The sequence below is a fragment of the Nerophis lumbriciformis genome, linkage group LG15 (genome assembly GCF_033978685.3).
Source record: "Nerophis lumbriciformis linkage group LG15, RoL_Nlum_v2.1, whole genome shotgun sequence".
NCBI lineage: Eukaryota > Metazoa > Chordata > Actinopteri > Syngnathiformes > Syngnathidae > Nerophis > Nerophis lumbriciformis.
Genome location: NC_084562.2, coordinates 29,817,501 through 29,830,000, shown reverse-complemented (window position 1 = coordinate 29,830,000; position 12,500 = coordinate 29,817,501). Strand labels below are relative to the sequence as shown.

The 12,500-nt window shown below is 43.4% G+C and overlaps 1 protein-coding gene across 2 annotated transcripts in view; it reads right to left on the bottom strand.

The window, feature by feature from the left end:
- Positions 1-12,500, bottom strand: part of itgb6 (integrin, beta 6) — a 70,469-nt gene that overhangs the window by 18,178 nt on the left and 39,791 nt on the right. For both annotated transcript variants that reach the window (XM_061974606.1, XM_061974607.1), the window contains exons 10-11: positions 11,266-11,400; positions 8,563-8,980 (exon numbers count right to left, since the gene is read on the bottom strand). In XM_061974606.1, coding sequence (XP_061830590.1) covers positions 8,563-8,980; positions 11,266-11,400 — 553 coding nt within the window. The remainder of the gene's footprint in view (positions 1-8,562; positions 8,981-11,265; positions 11,401-12,500) is intronic.

The window sequence follows — 12,500 nt, the reverse complement described above, 5'->3', positions numbered from 1 at the left end:
TCCTAATCATAACCCTAATCCTAACCCTAACCCCAACCCTAACCCTAACCTCAACCCTAACCCCAACTCTAAACCTAACCCTAACCCTAGGCCAACCCTAACCCTAACCCCAACCCTAACCCTAACCCCAACCCTATCCCTAACCCATACCAACTATTTTTCTTTTTGCCTAACCCTAACCCTAATCCTAACCCTAACCCCAACCCCAACCCTAAACTTAACCCTAACCCCAACTCTAACCCTAACCCTAAACCTAGGCCAACCCTAACCCTAACCCTAACCCCCAACCCTAGCCTTAACCCTAACCAACCATTTTTCTTTATGCCTAACCCTAACCCTAATCCTAATCCTAACCCCAACCCTAATCCTAACCCTAACCCTAAACCCGACCCCAACCCTAATCCTAACCCTAACCCTAACCAACTCTTTTTCTTTATGCCTAACCCTAACCCTAATCCTAATCCTAACCCTAACCCTAATCCTAACCCTAACCACAACCCCAACCCTAACCCTAACCCTAACCCTAACCCTCAACCTAACCCTAATCCTAACCCTAACCCTAACCCTAACCAACTATTTTTCTTTATGCCTAACCCTAACCCTAATCCTAATCCTAACCCCAACCCTAATCCTAACCCTAACCCTAACCCTAACCAACTCTTTTTCTTTATGCCTAACCCTAATCATAAACCTAACCCTAATCCTAACCCCAACCCCAACCCTAATGCTAACCCTAACCCTAACCCTAACCCTCTTTCTTTATGCCCAAACCTAACCCTAGCCCTAACCCTAACCAACTCTTTTTCTTTATGACTAACCCTAACCCTAATCCTAATCCTAACCCTAATCCTAACCCCAACCCTAACCCTAACCCTAACCCCAACCCTTACCCGCCCCACCCCAACCACTAGCCCTAACCCTAACCAACTCTCTTTCTTTATGCCGAACCCTAATCCTAATCCTAACCCTAACCCTAACCCTAACCCCAACCCCAACCCTAATACTAATCCTAACTCTAATCCTAAAACTAACCCTAACCCCAACCCCAACCCCAACCCTAACCCTAACCCTAACGCCTCTGGATCAACCAACTGGGGACCAGACACCCGGGGGGCCTTTTCTATCGCCCCACCCCAACCCCAACCTTAACCCTAATCCTAACCCTAACCCGAACCTCAACCCCAACCCCCACCCCCAACTATAGCCCTAACCCTAACCAACTATTTTTCTTTATGCTTAACCCTAACCCTAACCCCAACCCCAACCCTAATCCTAACCCCACCCCAACCCTAGCCCTAGCCCTAACCAACTCTTTTTCTTTATGCCTAACCCTAACCCTAATCCTAAACCTAACCCTAACCCTAACCCTAACCCCAACCCCAACCCTAACCCTAACCAACACTTTTTCTTTATGCCTAACCCTAACCTTAATTCTAATCCTAACCCCAACCCTAATCCTAACCCTAACCCTAACCCTAACCCCAACCCTAACCCTAACCAACTCTTTTTCTTTATGCCTAACCCTAACCCTAATCCTAATCCTAACCCCAACCCTAATCCTAACCCTAACCAACTCTTTTTATTTATGCCTAACCCTAATCATAAACCTAACCCTAATCCTAACCCCAACCCCAACCCTAACGCTAACCCTAACCCTAACCCTCTTTCTTTATGCCTAACCCAAACACTAACCCTAATCCTAACCCGACCCCACCCCAACCCTAGCCCTAACCCTAACCAACTCTTTTTCTTTATGACTAACCCTAACCCTAATCCTAATCCTAACCCTAATCCTAACCCCAACCCTAACCCTAACCCCAACCCTAACCCGCCCCACCCCAACCACTAGCCCTAACCCTAACCAACTCTCTTTCTTTATGCCGAACCCAAACCCTAATCCTAATCCTAACCCTAACCCTAACCCCAACCCCAACCCCAACCCTAATACTAATCCTAACTCTAATCCTAAAACTAACCCTAACCCCAACTCCAACCCTAACCCTAACGCCTCTGGATCAACAAACTGGGGACCAGACACCCGGGGGGCCTTTTCTATCGCCCCACCCCAACCCCAACCCTAACCCTAATCCTAACCCTAATCCTAACCCTAATCCTAACCCTAACCCCAACCTCAACCCCAACTATAGCCCTAACCCTAACCAACTATTTTTCTTTATCCTTAACCCTAACCCGAACCCTAACCCTAACCCTAACCCTAACCCCAACCCCAATCCTAACCCCACCCCAACCCTAGCCCTAACCCTAACCAACTCTTTTTCTTTATGCCTAACCCTAACCCTAATCCTAAACCTAACCCTAACCCTAACCCTAACCCCAACCCCAACCCTAACCCTAACCCTCTAACCCTAACCCTAATCCTAACCCTAACCCTAAACCTAACCCCAACCCTAACCCGCCCCACCCCAACCACTAGCCCTAACCCTAACCAACTCTCTTTCTTTATGCCGAACCCTAATCCTAATCCTAACCCTAACCCTAACCCTAACCCCAACCCCAACCCTAATACTAATCCTAACTCTAATCCTAAAACTAACCCTAACCCCAACCCCAACCCCAACCCTAACCCTAACCCTAACCCTAACGCCTCTGGATCAACCAACTGGGGACCAGACACCCGGGGGGCCTTTTCTATCGCCCCACCCCAACCCCAACCTTAACCCTAATCCTAACCCTAACCCGAACCCCAACCCCAACCCCCACCCCCAACTATAGCCCTAACCCTAACCAACTATTTTTCTTTATGCTTAACCCTAACCCTAACCCCAACCCCAACCCTAATCCTAACCCCACCCCAACCCTAGCCCTAGCCCTAACCAACTCTTTTTCTTTATGCCTAACCCTAACCCTAAACCTAAACCTAACCCTAACCCTAACCCTAACCCCAACCCCAACCCTAACCCTAACCAACACTTTTTCTTTATGCCTAACCCTAACCTTAATTCTAATCCTAACCCCAACCCTAATCCTAACCCTAACCCTAACCCTAACCCTAACCCCAACCCTAACCCTAACCAACTCTTTTTCTTTATGCCTAACCCTAACCCTAATCCTAATCCTAACCCCAACCCTAATCCTAACCCTAACCAACTCTTTTTATTTATGCCTAACCCTAATCATAAACCTAACCCTAATCCTAACCCCAACCCCAACCCTAACGCTAACCCTAACCCTAACCCTCTTTCTTTATGCCTAACCCAAACACTAACCCTAATCCTAACCCGACCCCACCCCAACCCTAGCCCTAACCCTAACCAACTCTTTTTCTTTATGACTAACCCTAACCCTAATCCTAACCCCAACCCTAACCCTAACCCCAACCCTAACCCGCCCCACCCCAACCACTAGCCCTAACCCTAACCAACTCTCTTTCTTTATGCCGAACCCAAACCCTAATCCTAATCCTAACCCTAACCCTAACCCCAACCCCAACCCCAACCCTAATACTAATCCTAACTCTAATCCTAAAACTAACCCTAACCCCAACTCCAACCCTAACCCTAACGCCTCTGGATCAACAAACTGGGGACCAGACACCCGGGGGGCCTTTTCTATCGCCCCACCCCAACCCCAACCCTAACCCTAATCCTAACCCTAATCCTAACCCTAATCCTAACCCTAACCCCAACCTCAACCCCAACTATAGCCCTAACCCTAACCAACTATTTTTCTTTATCCTTAACCCTAACCCGAACCCTAACCCTAACCCTAACCCTAACCCCAACCCCAATCCTAACCCCACCCCAACCCTAGCCCTAACCCTAACCAACTCTTTTTCTTTATGCCTAACCCTAACCCTAATCCTAAACCTAACCCTAACCCTAACCCTAACCCCAACCCCAACCCTAACCCTAACCCTCTAACCCTAACCCTAATCCTAACCCTAACCCTAAACCTAACCCCAACCCTAACCCGCCCCACCCCAACCACTAGCCCTAACCCTAACCAACTCTCTTTCTTTATGCCGAACCCTAATCCTAATCCTAACCCTAACCCTAACCCTAACCCCAACCCCAACCCTAATACTAATCCTAACTCTAATCCTAAAACTAACCCTAACCCCAACCCCAACCCCAACCCTAACCCTAACCCTAACCCTAACGCCTCTGGATCAACCAACTGGGGACCAGACACCCGGGGGGCCTTTTCTATCGCCCCACCCCAACCCCAACCTTAACCCTAATCCTAACCCTAACCCGAACCCCAACCCCAACCCCCACCCCCAACTATAGCCCTAACCCTAACCAACTATTTTTCTTTATGCTTAACCCTAACCCTAACCCCAACCCCAACCCTAATCCTAACCCCACCCCAACCCTAGCCCTAGCCCTAACCAACTCTTTTTCTTTATGCCTAACCCTAACCCTAAACCTAAACCTAACCCTAACCCTAACCCTAACCCCAACCCCAACCCTAACCCTAACCAACACTTTTTCTTTATGCCTAACCCTAACCTTAATTCTAATCCTAACCCCAACCCTAATCCTAACCCTAACCCTAACCCTAACCCCAACCCTAACCCTAACCAACTCTTTTTCTTTATGCCTAACCCTAACCCTAATCCTAATCCTAACCCCAACCCTAATCCTAACCCTAACCAACTCTTTTTATTTATGCCTAACCCTAATCATAAACCTAACCCTAATCCTAACACCAACCCCAACCCTAACGCTAACCCTAACCCTAACCCTCTTTCTTTATGCCTAACCCAAACACTAACCCTAATCCTAACCCGACCCCACCCCAACCCTAGCCCTAGCCCTAACCCTAACCAACTCTTTTTCTTTATGACTAACCCTAACCCTAATCCTAATCCTAACCCTAATCCTAACCCCAACCCTAACCCTAACCTCAACCCTAACCCGCCCCACCCCAACCACTAGCCCTAACCCTAACCAACTCTCTTTCTTTATGCCGAACCCAAACCCTAATCCTAATCCTAACCCTAACCCTAACCCCAACCCCAACCCCAACCCCAACCCTAATACTAATCCTAACTCTAATCCTAAAACTAACCCTAACCCCAACCCCAACCCTAACCCTAACCCTAACCCTAACGCCTCTGGATCAACAAACTGGGGACCAGACACCCGGGGGGCCTTTTCTATCGCCCCACCCCAACCCCAACCCTAACCCTAATCCTAACCCTAATCCTAACCCTAATCCTAACCCTAACCCCAACCTCAACCCCAACTATAGCCCTAACCCTAACCAACTATTTTTCTTTATCCTTAACCCTAACCCGAACCCTAACCCTAACCCTAACCCCAACCCCAATCCTAACCCCACCCCAACCCTAGCCCTAACCCTAACCAACTCTTTTTCTTTATGCCTAACCCTAACCCTAATCCTAAACCTAACCCTAACCCTAACCCTAACCCCAACCCCAACCCTAACCCTAACCCTCTAACCCTAACCCTAATCCTAACCCTAACCCTAAACCTAACCCCAACCCTAACCCGCCCCACCCCAACCACTAGCCCTAACCCTAACCAACTCTCTTTCTTTATGCCTAACCCTAACCCTAACCCTAATCCTAACCCCACCCCCAACCCTAGCCCTAACCCTAACCAATTATTTTTCTTTATGCCTAACCCTAACCCTAGTCCTAATCCTAGCCCTAACTCTAACCCCAAGCCCTAACCCTAACCAACTCTTTTTCTTTATGCCTAACCCTAACCCTAGTCCTAATCCTAACCCTAACCCCAACCCCAACCCTAATCCTAATCCTAACCCGAACCCTAATCCTAACCCTAACCCTAACCTCAACACCAACCCCAACCCTAACCCTAACCCTAACCCTAACCCTAACCCTAACCCTAACCCTAACCCTAACCCTAACCCTAATGCCTCTGGATCAACAAACTGGGGACCAGACACCCGGGGGGCCTATTCTATCGCCCCACCCCAACCCCTAGCCCTAACCCTAACAAATTCTCTTTCTTTATGCCTAACCCTAACCCTATCCTAACCCCACCCCCAACCCTAGCCCTAACCCTAACCAACTATTTTCTTTATGCCTAACCCTGACCCTAACCCTAGCCCTAATCCTAACCCCAACCCTAACACCCTATCCCTAACCCCTAACCCTAACCCTAACCCTAACCCTAATCCTAACCCCAACCCTAATCCTAACCCCAACCCTAATCCTAACCCCAACCCCAACCCTAACCCTAACCCCAACCCTAATCTTAACCCCAACCCCAACCCCAATCCCAACCCTAACCCTAACCCCAACCCCAACCCTAACCCTAACCCCAACCCTAATCTTAACCCCAACCCCAACCCTAACCCTAACCCCAACCCTAATCTTAACCCCAACCCCAACCCCAATCCCAACCCTAACCCTAACCCTATCCTAACCCAACCCCAACCCTAGCCCTAACCCTAACCAACTATTTTCTTTATGCCTAGCCCTAACCCTAACCCTAACCCTAATCCTAACCCTAACCCTAACCCCAACCCCAACCCCAACCCTAACCCTAACCCTAACCCTAAAGTTAATCTATAGATTTAATTGTTGAATAATAATAACAAAAACATATATATATATATATATATATATATATATATATATATATATATATATATATATATATATATATATATATATATATATATATATATGGGCAGCAATACGAACAATACAAAGGTCCTGAGTAGTCGTGAGTTTAATCCCGGGCTCGGGATCTTTCTGTGTGGAGTTTGCATGTCCTCCCCGTGATTGCGTGGGTTCCCTCCGGGTACTCCGGCTTCCTCCCAACTCCAAAGACATACACTTGGGGATAGGCCCCTCCCACCTCTAAAGACATGCACCTGGGGATAGGCCCCTCCCACCTCCAAAGACATGCACCTGGGGATAGGTTGATTGGCAACACTAAATGGTCCCTAGTGTGTGAATGTGAGTGTGAATGTTGTCTGTCTATCTGTGTTGGCCCTGCGATGAGGTGGCGACTTGTCCAGGGTGTACCCCGCCTTCCGCCTGATTGTAGCTGAGATAGGCTCCAGCGCCCCCCGCGAACCCGAAGGGAATAAGCGGTAGAAAATGGATGGATGGATGGATGGATATATATATACATATATATATATATATATATATATATATATATATATATATATATATATATATATATATATATATATATATATATATATATGATTTATTTTTAACTCTATGAGTTGGGACCCTTTTGGATCCCCCAAAATTTTAAAGGGGTTTATTTTTAAAAACTGCTCAACAATTGCTCAAAAAATAATAATAAACTAAAATCAATGTTGTTAATTAATTCATATCAAATATTCCACTTTGAATTTTTGGGGGGTAAAATATTGCATATTTTGTGTTTTTGCCCTGAAAAAACAGGGTTTTCTTTGACAAAAAGAGCATTAAACAAAAAAAAAAATTTTAAATTTATTTTGACAAATGGACCTCAAGGTAATCTACAGATTTGAGCCTTGAATAATAACAATTAAAAAAATGCACGACTTATTTTTAACACTTTTATGAGTTGGGCCCTTTTGGATCCTCAGAAATTTTCGTGGGATTTATTTTTAAAAACTGCCCAACAATTGCTCAAAAAATAATAATAAATACAAATAAATGTTGTTAATTACTACACATCAAATATTCCACTTTGAATTTTTATTTTTAACCCTAACCCTATAACCCTAATCCTAACCCTAACCCCAACCCCAACCCCAAGCCTAACTCCAACTTTACATCTAACCCTAACCCTAACCCTAACTCTAACCCTAACCCCAACTCTAACCCTAACCCCAACCCCAACTCTAACCCCTAACCCTAACCCAACCCGAACCTTAACCCCAAACCTAACCCCTAACCCTAACCCTAACCCCAAACCTAACCCCAAACCTAACCCTAACCCTCATTTTTTTGTGTTCTTGCCCCGAAAAAACAGGTTTCGTTCACAAAAAGAGCATTAAACATTTTAAAAAATGTAACCGTATTATAACAAATCTACAGATTTGAGCTTTGAATAATAATAATAATAAAAAAAATAAAAAATAAATATATATATATATATATATATATATATATATATATATATATATATATATATATATATATATATATATATATATATATATATATATATATATATATATATATATATATATATACACATCTGCGGTCCCCTCATTGTCATCCCATTGGGTTGAGTTTTTCCTTGCCCTGATGCGGGATCTGAGCCGAGGATGTTGTTGTGGCTTGTGCAGCCCTTTGAGACATTTGTGATTTAGGGCTATATAAATAAACTTTGATTGATTGATTTGACCAAAAGGGCAACAAAAAAAATAAACCTTAGACCTGAAGTTGAAAAGATATATTAATATATATCTTCATTTTGAACAATTTTTATGACTGAGACCCTTCAGGATCCACAGGACCAAACTAAATGTTTAAAAAAAATAAATATATATATATATGTATATATATTGTGTTGTTTTTTAAAATGAATGGTACTTTTCATTTTCCATGTGTGGCCCTCGGTGGCAAAAGAGCTCGGAGACGCGGTCACTCACCTCCACAGAGTTCCCCTCGGACTCGACCACAGGAGTAGTCGTCACACTGGCAGTGGGGGCCGTAGATGTTGCCAAAGGAGGAGGTGTCGCACACGCAGAGTCCGCAGTGGCACTGACCCTGACCGCTGCAGACCTCCGTGTCATTGCCGGCCACACACTCGCCCAACGCCGCGTTTTCCTCGTTGCACTCGCAGCGGGCGCCGGAGAACCCCGCCTGGCACGCGCAGACGCCGCAGAGGAAAGTCCCCTGGCCCTCGGCGCAGCGACTGCTGTTGGCGGGCGGAGGCTGCGGGCACCGGCAGGAGCACCGGGACTCCAAGTCCACGTCCAGAGTGTCCTGCAGGCCCACCGGCTTGAAGGAGAAGCGCCTGCTTCCGGCAAGGCATTCTGGGAGCTCCACCGACACGTTGAACACCACCTGCCAGTGCATTTGAAATAGTTCTAAATAGTAAAAAAACTGCTGACAGAGGCAGCTAACAATGCAGGGAACTAGGGATGGCCATCAAAAACCAGTTCTTGTGGAGGTCCTACTTTGGATATAATATAAGGTCCTGGATCATCATTTCTTTCCAAAGTAATCCTTCTCACTTGATTATCATTGTTGTTGAAGGGGAAGGGATCTGTGGTTCCTCCTCTAAGTGACTGGCTTCCTCTCTCAAAATAGGTCAGGACCCTTTGTGAGATTGTTACTATTTTGATCATATCTATTTACTCACAAACTTTAGATGTCATAAATCAGATATATATATACATGATAATAGTTTCAATATAGAGACAACTTGTTTTTCCACTCCACTGATACTTTGATACTCATCCTCTTTGTGTTCCGGCTCAAAAATATAAGGTTCTGGATCATAATTTTTTCCAAAGTAATCCTTCTCACAAAGTCCACTTGATTATCATTGTCGTTGAAGAGGAAGGGATCTGTGGTTCCTCCTCTATGTCCAGAGGTGGGTAGAGTAGCCAGAAATTGTACTCAAGTAAGAGTACTGTTACTTTAGAGATTTATTACTCAAGTAAAAGTAAGGAGGAGTCACCCAAATATTTACTTGAGTAAAAGTAAAAAGTATGTTGTGAAAAAACTACTCAAGTACTGAGTAACTGATGAGTAACATACACACACACACACACATATATATACACACACACATATATATATGTATACATACATTGATATATACAGTATATAATTTATATTTATTTATTTTGCCATTTTTGTTTACATGTTAAAGGTGTTTTAATGAATATACATGCATGTTTAACACATATAGATTCCTTTCTTTCATGAAGACAAGAATATAAGTTGGTGTATTACCTGATTCTGATGACTTGCATTGATTGTAATCAGACAGTAGTGATGATAACGTCCACGTTTTCAAATGGAGGAGAAAAAAAGTTCCTCCTTTCTGTCTAATACCACATGAAAGTGGTTGGTTTTTGGCATCTTATTTGTCCAGCTTCCATATTCGTTTTTATACACTTTACAAGAAATACATTGGCGGCAAACTCCGTAGCTTGCTAGCTTGCTAGCTTGTTTGCACTGGCTTTCGGAGACTCTTATTTTGAAAGCGCAGGCGCGATGGAGCGGCACTTTTATTGTGAAGACAGGAACTGTGCAGTCAGTCTTTAGGCTTTTGACGGGATGTACGGTTGAAATAAAAAATGGTCTTTTTTCCTTCACACGTTTGATTGATTGATTGGAACTTTTATTATTAGATTGCACAGTACAGTACATATTCCGTACGATTGACCACTAAATGGTAACACCCCAATACGTTTTTCAACTTGTTTAAGTCAGGTCATGTGACCGCCTGGCTCTGTTTGATTGGTCCAACGTCACCAGTGACTTCATCTGATTGGTGGAACGGAGTGAACGTCACCAGTGACTGTATTTGTTGAAACGCAGGCACTATGAAGGTCTGTCTGACAGACCAAAACAAACAAAGCGTGCATTAACAGATCGATAAAAATTAGTAGCGAGTAGCGAGCTGAATGTAGATAAAAGTAGCGGAGTAAAAGTAGCGTTTCTTCTCTATAAATATACTCAAGTAAAAGTAAAAGTACCGTATGTTGCATTAAAACTACTCTTAGAAGTACAATTTATCCCAAAAGTTACTCAAGTAGATGTAACGGAGTAAATGTAGCGCGTTACTACCCACCTCTGTCTATGTCACACGATCAAGTGACTGGCTTCCTCTCCCTTTGTGAGATTGTTACTATTTTGATCATATCTATTTACTCACAAACTTTGTAAGTCTGTCATAAATCAGATATATATTTGATAATAGTTTCACTATAGAGACAACTTGTTTTTCCACTCCACTGATACTTGAGGACTTCACTGTAGGCTTTGTAAGGTCACATTAACTCCAAGCTAAACAAAATTGATGCTAATCCACCTTTTTGTTCTCTTTTGTTCCAAAGTACCGGTAAGAACCGACAAGAGAACCGAATAGTTAAGTGAAATCAAAGTGTAATGGGAACTGGGAACATTTGATCAATTCCCGTCCTTGGAAACAACAGTCCATGGACATGTTGTGACCTGCATGTTAACCAGGTTAAGGTTTGTGGCCCCACCCTAAAGACCATGTCAAGCCCCACGTTCATCTCAACTCTACATTGAATTTACGGACATGAAGAGGACTATTGAAAAAACAAAGATCATTTCTGCAAAGTAAGGAACTGAGTGCAAACACAACCGACCGTGTCTCCAGGTTTGACATGAGAACAACGCTTCAGGTCCGTGGAGACGCTCCCGTTGGGACAAATGGCCGTGAAGGACATCCGCAGCTCTTCCGTATCTCCAATCACCTCCAGTTCGATCTCCGACCGCAGTTCCTGGAAATCATCGTTTTTTTGGGTGAAAATAAAGATCAAACTTTGCAGGTTTTTCCAATTCTGTCTGTGCTAGGGTTGGTTGTCCCATACCAATATGTTGGTACTGGTACCAAAATGTATTTTGAGACTTTTCGATACTTTTCTAAATAAAGGGGACATGTATGCAAACTAGTGTTGTCCCCATACCAAGATTTTGGTACCGGTACCAAAATTATTTTGATACTTTTTCGGTACTTTTCGATACTTTTCTAAATAAAGGGCACCACAAAAAATGTCATTATTGTCTTTATTGTAACAAAAAATGTTAGTGTACATGAAACATATGTTTATTATTGTCATTTAGTCCTTCAATAAAATAGTGACAACTTGTCTTTTAGTAGTAAGTAAACAAACAAAGACTCCTAATTAGTCTATGCAGTAACATATTGTGTCATTTATACACCTATTATTTTGTACACATTATGAGGGACAAACTGTAAAAATGGATTATTAATCTACTTGTTTATTTACTGTTAATATCTGCTTATTTTCTGTTTTAACATGTTCTATCTACACTTCTGTTAAAATGTAATAATCACTTATTCTTCTCTTCTTTGATACTTGACATTAGTTTTGGACGATACCACACATTTAGGTGTCGATATGATACCAAGTAGTTACAGGATCATACATTGGTCATATTCAAAGTCCTCATGTGTCCAGGGACGTATTTACTGACTTTATAAACATTATATGAATTAAAAAAAAAAATTATTTTGTGATGATAAAAACTATCAATGTAATCATAGTAGTATCGACTAGATACGCTCTTTTACTTGGTATCATTACAGTGGATGTAAGGTGTAGTGTTTGTTTACATTGTGACGCTGGTGAGCTATTGTATCCTCCTACGGTGTGTAGTGAAGCATGTTTAGCGATTCCTCGTCCTGCAGTGATAATGTACTTGTAAGAAACTCACTTTATTTGTCGCCATGGAGACGAGGATCAGTGATTTAGAAGTAGCTAAAACACTGTGAATGGATGTTAGCCATGTCTCAAAGCAGCTCTTCCTGAGTGTGTTTCAGTGTTATAACTTCACCTTTATCTTTACTTTTTACACC